General features: G+C 46.1%; 1 protein-coding gene across 2 annotated transcripts in view; it reads right to left on the reverse strand.

The window, feature by feature from the left end:
- The window catches only part of LOC144000368 (uncharacterized), a 74,119-nt gene that overhangs the window by 3,691 nt on the left and 58,312 nt on the right, over positions 1–12,116 (reverse strand). For both annotated transcript variants that reach the window (XM_077494167.1, XM_077494168.1), the window contains exon 11: positions 11,771–11,947. In XM_077494167.1, coding sequence (XP_077350293.1) covers positions 11,771–11,947 — 177 coding nt within the window. The remainder of the gene's footprint in view (positions 1–11,770; positions 11,948–12,116) is intronic.

Below are 12,116 nucleotides of genomic sequence, written 5' to 3' on the forward strand. Positions count from 1 at the left end.
CCGTGCCCTGAGGGCACGACCCGCGGATACAGCACCACCGAGGGACGTAATATGCTGTCTCTCTGACTTCAAGCTGAAGGAGGACATTATGGCCAAAGCAAGGAATGCTGCACATATTTCGTTTAATGAAACTGAACTTTCCATTTTTCAAGACCTCTCGCCCATAACTCTGAGTAACAGGCGTGCGCTGCGTCCCCTGCTGGAAGCCCTACGCAGGCAAAATATCCCATACAAATGGAAGTTTCCCTTTGCTCTACATGTCACTTTCATGGGCAGGCAGCTGTTCTTACGCACACCGGATGACTTACCGGATTTTTGCCAGGCAGTTCAAATTCCACCGATCGATCTCCCGGATTGGTACAAGGACTTTCACTATGTCCCAGCAACTCAGCCCTCACCGGATTCCCCCAATTCCACGCCCTCTAAGCCCCCACACAAGAAGGGGAAGTTCCAGAGGTTGCCGACACCGGGCCGGAGCACCACACCCAGGCGCTCCTCCGCTCCGAGGGCCTTACAGCTGAATCCACCTCAGGAAGGATGAACGGTCGGTAAGAAGAACTCTTATATCACCCTTAGGATCTTATAGGCGGTTGTGCTTGGAATGGAGTCGTGGCCCGAACGGCCCTCCTTCTCTTCTTTTGTACATCGTTCGTTGGTTCGCTTCGTACCCAGTTTATACCTTTAAGTTGTTGCGGTACCTACATGTTCTTTCGGACCTTGCACGGGCGCGCCCCTGCGATGGATCGGACGGATCAGCCGATCGATTTCTACGCCTCCTTCTTTGTTGCGGTGTCTACTTGCTTCTTCGGAACTCACACGGACGCTACAGACCGGGCGGACCGTCCGACCGGTTGTTATGTTCCCCTCTACCTTTTTACTCACCACAGGAGGACAATGGTTGGCATGTAGCTGTGACCGAACTGCTTTATTCTAGATAAGTACTAACACTGTGGTATAAGGTTTCTCTTTTTACACCCAATGAATGGGTTGGTTACGGTTGTTAATTTTATTATGCACGAATATAATTAAGCTTCATATTAAGGGGCTGGGGGGATGCGGAGAATGATTGGCAATTGCAGACGGATTAATCACCCCGGGTTGACTGGGTTTCTGTCTGTTGGCATTGCTTTGAGTGCTCTCCCACTTCCCCCGCAAGGGGTATCGTGGAGTGGTACCCTGGGCGGCTTCACTGGGGCTCTCTTCTGCCCTGGGGACTGTCGCTGAGGGGGCCAATCCACGGCCCCACTTCTAGATTTTGCCTCTGGGGGCCACCCCCCTGGAGGTTGTTAACTGAATTTTCTTGACCCACTCTCTTGGTGTCAGTTAGTGGGCTTCTCTACTCCCCTTCTCCCCCACTTCCTTCCCTCTCCCCTTCCCTCTCTCTCCCCCCCTCCCCCCCTCTCTCTCCCACCCTCTCTCTCCCCTCAATCCCTCATGCCTCTCTTGGCCTCCCCTAAACCCACTCCCTTACTTGTTCCTATTCTGTTCTATACCCTCTTCTTTCCCCTCCCTCCTCTATCTATTACATAATGATCTACTCTGCTCTAGGCCAGAACCCGACTGTGGTTTCACACAATGTGCGCGGTCTCAATATACCGCATAAAAGAACGCAACTACTCCGCCACTTGAGGAAGGGGAGGCCGTCCTTCGTGTTTCTGCAAGAAACCCATTTTAGGGCTGATTCCATTCCTAAAATGACTAACAAATTTTTCCCTAAAGCCTTTCATGCGGCTAACCCTGACTTGAAGACTAAAGGGGTCTCGATACTGTTAGGGAGAGACTCTGGATTCGAGCTCACACAGCAGCTGGCGGATCCGGGGGGATGGTACCTATTCCTCAAGGGCACAGTCGGGAAGCTCCCTGTTACGTTAGCATGGGTTTATTTTCCAAATACAGCACATGTGAGTTTTTGCCAAACCATGATTGATGAACTTGCTGGGTTTGCCGCCGGGTGCATAATCCTGGGTGGGGATTTCAATGTTCCGTTGGATCCCCTCCAGGATACCTCGGACGGCAAGTCCGCTATCACTTATCGTAAGCTCAAAAAGATCAGAACTATCTTGAACTCTCTAACATTGGCGGACTCATGGCGAGTTCTGCACCCACTGGACAGAGATTACACCTACTTTTCCACTGTACACGACAAGTATACCCGTATCGACTTTCTATTTGTGACACAAAGGGACTTGAACAACCTTAAAGAGGCGCATATCGGGACGAGATCGATCTCGGATCACGCACCGATATCTTTGAACCTCGCATTACAACCTTCACGCCCACAGTCGAGCGGCTGGAGACTTAACCCAACATTACTGACGGATCCTACAATCCTAGACCAGATTAGAGAAACTATACAACACTACTTTAGAGAGAACACCACCGAGGATGTTTCCCATTTAACTATATGGGAGGCACACAAGTGCGTTCTCAGGGGCAGGCTGATAGGCTTGGCGGCACAAAAGAAAAGAGCAACGGAACAGGATTTGAAAGAGGCTTTTATAAAAGTGAGGGATTTAGAAGCTCAACACAAACGATCGATGGCGGTTGCTCGGGCTGATGACCTGCTTATTGCACGCAAGGCGCTCCAGGATAAACTGGACTTACAGGCTAAACGGATATTATTTTTTCGGCGAGGATTCTTTTATGAACACGGGAACAAAAATGGCAAATTTTTGGCACGAGCTTTGAGGGGCGTACGGTCTTCCAACACCATTATCCAGATCAGAAACAAGGAAAACAGGCTAATACACGACACGGAAGGCATTGCGGCGGAATTCCATAGGTTTTACTCTAAGCTTTACAACATTCCACCCTCGCATAAACCGGCGACGGTGGATGGGCCGAGATGCGCGATCATAGACCAATATCTACGTAACAGCGGCATGCCAGGCCTATCAGTGGACGACGCTACAGAACTAGATAAACCCATTGAGGAATCGGAACTAATCCGGGCTATTAAATCTTTGAAAACGGGCAAGAGTCCGGGCCCAGATGGTTTTTCCGCTATTTACTATAAGACCTTTATACCCTTATTGACGAAGCCATTGCTCCGCGCTTTAAATTCCCTCTCAGCACACCAGGAACCCTCACCTTCCTTTAATTTAGCGCACATCACAGTGCTCCCTAAACCTGGGAAAGACCCCAACTCCTGCTCCAGTTACCGACCGATTTCGTTGCTCAATTTAGACATAAAGCTCTTATCGAAAATTATTGCTACCAGGTTGAACACTCTGCTACCCGAACTAATCGGGCCGACACAGGCGGGTTTTATGCCAGGGAGGGAGGCGCGGGATAATGTGGTTAAGGCGATAAACCTTCTCCATTGTATTAGGGGGGATGCTGTCGAGGGCCTTCTCCTGTCTACGGACGCGGAGAAGGCCTTCGACAGAGTGGCATGGGACTTCATGTTTGCAGTATGCAGGTGGGTGGGTTTCCAACCAAAATTGATGGCCTGGATCTCTGCACTCTATCGAAGCCCGACGGCCCGGCTCAAAATCAATGGAACCCTTTCGGAACCAGTACTTATACGAAACGGCACGCGTCAAGGGTGCCCTCTATCCCCTATATTATTTATCCTAGCATTGGAACCCTACATCCGCACAATCAATGCTAATCCGTCGATCAAGGGCCTTACGTTGGGACAAACGCCATTTAAAATAGCCGCTTACGCGGATGATCTCCTATTTGTCATAACCCAACCCCACACTTCAATTCCCAACCTCTTGAAGGAATTCGAGCTATTTGGATACATCTCCAACTTTAAAATTAATTAATTTAATTAATTAATTAAAAAATCTGAGGCTCTGAATATCTCCCTTAACTCTACCCGCCTGCTGTCTGCCAAATCTAACTGCCCCTTCAAGTGGGTAGACCACAGACTTAAATACCTGGGGATCTGGCTAACACCCGACCTGGACAACCTTTATGTACAAAATTTCCAACCCCTCCTAAATGAACTTCGCACAGATCTTCATGACTGGCACCGTCACCCACTGTCATGGTTCGGAAGGGCGGCGGCGGTCAAGATGACGGTTTTGCCACGGGTACTGTACCTTTTCCACACTCTGCCCATCATACTACCTAGACGGTTTTTCGCACATCTGACAGCGCTAATAAGGGACTTCATATGGGCCGGGAAGAAACCCCGAATTAGCTTATCGACCTTGACATTGCCAAAAGTTAAGGGGGGGATTAATCTACCGAACTTCAAATATTACTACTATGCGGCACACCTGGTTCGTATTCTGGACTGGAATTGCCATGCAGCATCCAAAGACTGGGTGGGACTGGAGGGCCAAATGACAGAGACTCCCTTGCGGTTTCTGCCTTGGGTCACCAGGGAGGCCCGTTCGGCCTCACTGTCCTCACACCCCCTGATAGGGCCCACCCTGGAGGTCTTTGGAGAGGCTTCACGCCAATGTGGACTGGCCTCCGATCCGGGCCCTTTGACACCCTTAGCCCACAACCCTAGCGTTGCATCAGGACACACTACAGTTTCGTTCCCGCACAGAAATGATGGGACGCTGTGACAATAGCACACTGCGTAGAGGCAGGCAAGCTTAGGTCTTTTCAGGACCTCTCTAGAGACTTAAGAGCAAAGCATTTTACGCACTGGCAATACCGACAACTGCACGACTTTGTACACTGTCCGACTAACAGACCGCATGTTTTGAGGGAACAGACATGGTTTGAGCAACTGTGCATCATGGGAGAACCGGTTCGGAAGGCGACCTCTCTGATTTACAGTTGGTTACAGGCGACCAGGACAGACCACTCGACCAAACATAAACGAGACTGGGAGAGGTTCCTCTCCACAACCTTCACTGATGAGCAGTGGAAACATGCCTGCATATTGGCACACAAGTGCTCCATAAGCACTAGTTCCCAAGAAACAGCATACAAGGTCTTGTCAAATTGGTATTTTACACCAGTCAGACTTAGCAAATGGTATCCAGGCACGTCAGAACTCTGCTGGAGATGTGGAGGGGCAGGGGGTGATATGATACATATTTGGTGGGATTGTCCACAGTTGCGGAGTTTCTGGATTGAGATCTGTGCACAGATCAGGGCCATCACCGAAACCAAAATTACTCTCACACCTGAGTGCTGCTTGCTCCACATCTCCAACTACTCTCTGGGCAGGTACAAAAGATCAGTGGTACGCCATATGCTGAATGCGGCTAAGACAATTATTCCTCGGCACTGGAAATCGCCTCACCCCCCTTAACTGCGGGAATGGCTCTTAGAAGTAGACTTCCTATATAAGCTAGAAGAAACCGTGGCGATGGCCTCGGAAAAAAACGATAAATTTCACACACTATGGAGACCCTGGTTTATTTTTAAACTTACAGATGGTTATGCAAAACTCTGTACTGGTTGATTTGTGATAATCAGCCCGTCTAACTATATCTCTGTCTAATTGTAAATGTGATTTTACCGAAGCTGGCTATTATGATGTACGAATATGCAAAATGGTATCTCTGTCCACCCCTCGGGTTCGGGGCCAATGGAATTGGTACCCCTCAAACTACCCCCCCCCCCCCTCTATCCCCTATCCTCCTGTCTTGATCCTTTACTTCCCTCTTCTAACCCTTTTTCAGACACTTCAAAAATTCCTACCCCCACAAATGAAAATATTATTTTGCACGAGTTTCAGGGGGTTTTTGACTTTGACACTGATGTTTTATGTTAAGGTTCCCGCTTCTATGGAGACCTTCCTATGGCTTGTCTTTCTTATGTACCAACTCTTAACACTGGATTGTGCGGTGCTCTATAGCGGACTTATGTAATAGAACAACATGTTTTTCCTTTTTTCAATGCCCTGTGGGCTGAATGTTGATGGATATACTTGTTCTTTTCCTGCAATGTATCAAGCTGTCAATTGTTCAATAAACTATATTGTTCAAAAAAAAATACAAGTTTAAATAAAGTAATTGTTTAATGATACAGATGATACAAGCCTTTCTTTACCCATATGTACCCTGATATTATCTACTGACGGGAAAGCTACTTTATTGAAGAGTACAGGATTCTGGAGATCTAGATCAACTTGATTTAGCCCTGGAGAGGCTAACAAGTGCTGTTTGACCAGTGGTGGCCTGTAATGCGGGGTGCAGGGGCCACCCCCTAATCCATGCACCCGGCCCCCTAATCTACATGCAGGATGCCAGAATTAGAGGCTCTAATAGGCTTCAAAAAAGGGCTGGGATGGGCCCCTGGCCCACCCAGTTGTGTGACAATAACAAATTATGCTCAAGACGTGGGTCCTGAGACCACTCACCCGATTGACCGAGAGGAGAAGTGATCCTATTGGCCACGAGGAATAGGAGAAGCAGGGGAAGCCGCCGTAAGCCACCAGGAGGAGGAGACGCTGACCGGCGAAGGCGCTGCCCGCGACCTAGATGGGGTAAGTGCAGGGCTGACCGACTAACAGGTGGGGTGGGCGGTGCCTGTGACCTCAACCGACCAGGGGGGTGGCCGTGGGGCTGGCTGTGTTTGACCGAGCCTAATTGTGAGGTCACACAGGTCGAGGTGAGGATACATCTACCAGGGGAGGGGGAGGGGGAGCACGAGTGGGGTGGTACATCATTTGGTTTTTGCAGCACAAATGGAGGAATTGGATCAAGAAGTCCTCCTTTTCTTGATTCGTTGATGGGCTCACGTCACACAAGGATTATACTGTATGTACTGCACATTAGAGGACTTCATTTTAGCACCAATAACTGCTTTTATAAATAAATAAATAAATGGGTTTTTTTTGCTCAATAAGTTGATATCATATAAGCTATTATATTATTATTATATATATATATATATATATATATATATATATATATATATATATATATATATATATATATATATATATATATATATATTATACATTATATATATATGTTATATATATATATAAGCTATTGATTTAGCCTTTTGTTATCTATTCACATTTATGTTTTGATTGGTAAGCACATCGCTGCCCTTATATTGATTTGTTTTTATCACATACACATGTATATGGGATTGTGACTAGTTCTTAAAATTCTTATCCACTTAAAGCGGGATTCCACCCTAAAGTGGAACCTCCGCTGATCGGATCCCTCCCCCCCTCCGGTGTCACAATTGATACCTTTCAGGGGGGAGGGGGGTGGAGATACCTGTCAAAGACAGGTATTTTCACCCACTTCCGGGCATAGACTCCCGTGGGAGTCTACGCCATTTCCTGCCCTGCCGCGCTGTCTGCTGGGACACACACGGGTCCCAGTGACAGCGCGGAGATTTCTTATTGCGCGGCGCGGCTCGCGCATGTGCAGTAGGGAACCAGGAAGTGAAGCCGATTCGCTTCACTTCCTGATTCCCTCACCTCGAATGGTGGCCGCAGCAGCCGAGAGCTGAGCGATCGATCGGCCTCGGCATCGCTGGAACCCGGGACAGGTGAGTGTCCATTTATTAAAAGTCAGCAGCTGTAGTATTTATAGCTGCTGGCTTTTAATATTTTTTTTTTTTTGGTGGAATCCCTCTTTAAGGACCAGGCCTCTTTTTCAGACTCGGTGTTTACATGTTTAAAACTGTTTTTTTTTTTTTTTGCTAGAAAATTACTTAGAACCCCCAAACATTTTATATTGTTTTTTTTTTCTAACACCCTAGAGAATAAAATGGCGGTCATTGCAATACTTTTTTTTTCACACCGTATTTGCGCAGCGGTCTTACAAGCGCACTTTTTTTGGAAAAAATTCACTTTTTTTGAATAAAAAAAATAAGACCGCAGTAAAATTAGCCCAATTTTTTTTTATATTGTGAAAGACGATGTTACGCCGAGTAAATTGATGCCCGACATGTCACGCTTCAAAATTGCGCCCCGCTCGTGGAATGGTGTCAAACTTTTAGCCTCAAAAATCTCCATAAGCGACATTTAAAAAATTCTACAGGTTGCATTTTTTGTGTTACAGGGGAGGTCTAGCATTATTGCTCTCGCTCTACCGATCGCGGCGATACCTCACATGTATGGTTTCACCACCGTTTTTATATGCGGGCGCTACTCACGTATGCGTTCGCTTTTGCGCGCGAGCTCGTCATGACGGGGTGTTTTTAAAAAACTTTTTTTTCTTTTTTTCTTATTTATTTTAATTGATTTTATTTATTTTTACACTCTTTTTTAAAAGAAAAAAAAATGGATCACTTGTATTCCTATTACAAGGAATGTAAACATCCCTTGTAATAGAAAAAAGCATGACAGGTCCTCATAAATATGAGATCTGGGGGGTCACAAAATCCTCACATCTCATATTTGGACTTAAATGCAATAAAAAAAAAAGTAATTTGAAAAAAATTGCATTAAGAAAATATAACTTTTAAGCCGCGTACACACGGGCGGACTGTTCGTCCAACTTTGTCCGCTGAACAGTGTTTCAGCGGACAGTCCGCTCGTGTGCGGGCTTCAGCGGACAGTTTCAGCGGACAGTCTGACGAACAAAGTTTTTCGGAATTTCCATAAGACTGTCCGCTGAAACTTGGCTTGAGCGAACAGTCCGCTCGTATGTAGGCTTGTTCGGCAAACTAAGTCTCGCGCATGCTCAGAAAGGATTTACACGGCGAAGGTTGCATTGCAGTGTATCGGACACCGAATTTCTCGTCCCATTGTACGTGCCGTTCACGTCATCGCGCAAGTTTTCAGCGGACTGTTCGTTCGTCGTGTGTGGTCAAGTCCGCTCATGCTAATTTTGAGCGGACTGTTTGTCAAACTGTTTGACGAACAAAGTTGGGCAAACAGTCCGCCCGTGTGTACGCGGCCTAAGAGGTATGGGCGGAGGTGACGTTTTGATGTCGCTTCCGCCCTCTTATGGTATAGAGACTAGTGGGGGGCCATCTTAGCCTCACTCGTCTCCATACCCAGCTAGGAAGAGGACCCGATCGCCTCCACCTCTACTGACGGCGAACCCGCCGCTGAGACCACCGTTATCGTACAGACGGCTGGCGTCTGAAAAGATTGTATATCTCGGTTGTGGCAGCAGCTGCTGCCGTTACCGAGATATCACTCTTCATAAAATGGATGTACATCGGTACTATGTTCCTTCCAGGCTGGCTAGAATTTTTCCGGGCTCTTCGCCAGTGTGCTTCAGAGGCTGTGGTTTGGAAGGGGACATGTTTCATGTCTGGTGGTCTTGCCCACGATTCCGCTCTTTTTGGCGGAAAGTATTTTGCACGGCTAGTTCCATTACGGGGTTCACTTTAGTACCACACCCCAGTACGGCCTTACTAAATCATATCGTCCCGGCTCTACCCAAACATTTTCAGCAGCTGGCATTTTTTATCTTTCTTGGGGCCAAAGTTACAATAGCCAAGGCCTGGAAGAAGCATACGGTTTCCTTTGAGATGTTTAGAACTAAGGTAACTTGGATAATGGTGCAAGAACAAGTGGTGGCCAAATGGAATGACAAAACGGAGAGATTTCGGTTGACCTGGGAACCTTGGGCAAGGATGTGTAATATTTCTCTTATTCCGGGGGTGCAGCCGGGTAATCTGTCCTCCGAGGCAGATAGCACTTGAATAGCATATTATACTCTCTCTTCTCTTCCCTCACACGTTTTCTCTCTTTCCTTCTTTGGCACCTCCTTTGGTGTTCCGTGATATATCCCTAATGGGGTCCTAAGCAAGACAGCAGCCATACTATGGGCTAGTAATGCCACGTACACACGAGCGGATTGTATGGCATACTTAGTTCGTCATACAATCCGACGGACAATCCGTTGTAGTTTCCACTGAACGGACTTGACCACACACGGATACACAAACAGTCCGTCGAAAGCTTGCGCGATGACGTGTGCAGCACGTACGACGGGATTAGAAATAGGAAGTCCAAGACACAGCAAAGCACCCTTCCGCCCTGTAAATCCTTTCTGGGCATGCGCCATTCTTAGTCCGTCGAACTAGCATACCGACGACCGTATTGTCCGCTGAAACCAAAGTATGACGGACAGAATTTCGAAAAAAATGAAATTCTTATGCCGCGTACACACGAGAGGACTTATGTCCGACAGACTTCCGAAGGAGTTCTGCCGAAGTTCCGACAGAGTTCTGACGGACTTTTCGACTGAGCGGACTTGGCCACACACAATCACACCAAACTCCGACGGATTCAAACGTGATGACGTACAACTGGACTCGAATAAGGAAGTTCATAGCCAGTAGCCAGTAGCCAATAGCTGCCTTAGCGTCGGTTTTAGTCCGTCGGAATAGCACACACACGAGCGAATTTTTCGGTAGGAACTGGGTCTGGTGGAGTTCCGTCGGAAAAATTTGAAGCATGTTTCATTTCTAAAGTCCATCGGACTTTTGCGAATCAAAAGTCCGTTGCAGCCCACACACGATCGAAAAGTCTGACGGAATCATTCCGTCAGACTTTGGATGTCGAAAAGTCCGCTCGTGTGTACGGGGCTTTAGTACTCCGGACTGCATGCTGAAAAAGTCAGCTGAAGCCCACACACGAGCGGATTGTCCGCTGAAATGTGTTTCGACGGACTAAGTACGCCATACAATCCGCTCATGTGTACGCAGCATTAGTCGCACAAAATACCTATCGGCATCCCAGGTAGTGTAACCCTGTGGGGATGGGATGGGAGTACCCTGGTTTTAGTGGGCGGGCCCAACCCCTGGTCAGCAGCTTGATCCCATTTGGGGCGCCATGGGGACTGGGGCACGTATGCTTCGACTGGACATACTCCTTTTAGAGGAATTGACTAGATGATAGGGGTGCACGACAATACAATTGATGTATCAATATAATGCCTGATTGTTTTACAGGCCTGTTATGTGATGTTATAGTCTAGGTCTATGTTTGTCTAGAATGGCTATATATATATATATATATATATATATATATATATATATATATATATATATATATATATATATATATATATATATATATATATGCGAAAGGTGGATAATGTCTGTTTGTTTTAAGGAATGTTCATCTTTACTGTTCTGCTGAAAATCTTCAATAAAAATTATTGAATTAAAATGGATGTACATCGGCGTGCGCTGGTCGTTAAGTGGTTAAATATGTGGGTTGTGTGGTTTTTTTTTTATTTGGTCATGGGATACAAACCAAATGGCTTTATTCATATTATGTGTTATATTTGTTATCTTTTTTTTTTAGACAGATTATCACTCTTTTATCTTATTGTTACGAGAACAGCTGCTGTAAATCGAATGTCCTGATGAAGCAGAAGTCCGGTGAAATGCGTAGACTGAGAGAGCTGATCTATCTATAATAAATTTGTAATTTTAAAATGTATGAGTGTTTCTGACATTGTTTGCATATTCCAGGTGTATTTTTGCGTTTTTTTTTTCAATACACACGTTTTTGATCCATTGACGTCTATGGAACCAAAAAGTCCCTGGCCCTCTCCATAAAATGCACAGATGTGAGCTACATCCATTGGATGGATTTTCTCTACAATTATAGAACAGATGAGATATTTTGGCAGTAGGATGGACGATACTGGATCTGGTTATATAAATATATAAATAATTAGCTGCTGGATTGCTGTAGCAAATTGGATCCTGCTTTTCTGGGGGGGGGGGGGGGGAGGGGGTTCACCTTCCTATGGATCAGCTGTGGGTATAGGATTGGGTATATGGGATTGTATGATATTTTTTATTTTTATTTATTTTTATTTTTTTTTATGGTTGAACTGGGTGAACTTGTGTCTTTTTTCAACCTGACTAACTATGTTACTAACTATATAAGCGATTACATCTGAAAACTCACTTCTCTGTATGATTTCTCTTATTGCCTCCAGTCTCCCCACGCATTTCTCTTCTTCTGTGAATAGAAACAAATCCTTGGCATAGGTAGGAATACTAGGCTGGTTTTCCAGTATCTCTTCCTTCTCTTCAGGCTCGTTGCTCTTCAAGTCGTCAGCTACCACAACCACGTTTTCTTTTCCTGGAATAGAGAACAAAATGCGTTTCATTATATTTAGAAAGACGTAAAAAAAAACCCCCAAAGTTATTAGCACGGATCTGAATTTAAAGTATAAAAGGAACACTTGGTCTGGGACCCCGAAGGGTTCTGGTCCTTGGATGACACTAATGCCGCGTTCACACGCGATCGG

The sequence above is a fragment of the Lithobates pipiens genome, unplaced genomic scaffold, assembly GCF_037356315.1.
Source record: "Lithobates pipiens isolate NorthernLeopardFrog02 unplaced genomic scaffold, aLitPip1_a1.2 Scaffold_22, whole genome shotgun sequence".
Classification (NCBI taxonomy): Eukaryota; Metazoa; Chordata; class Amphibia; order Anura; family Ranidae; genus Lithobates; species Lithobates pipiens.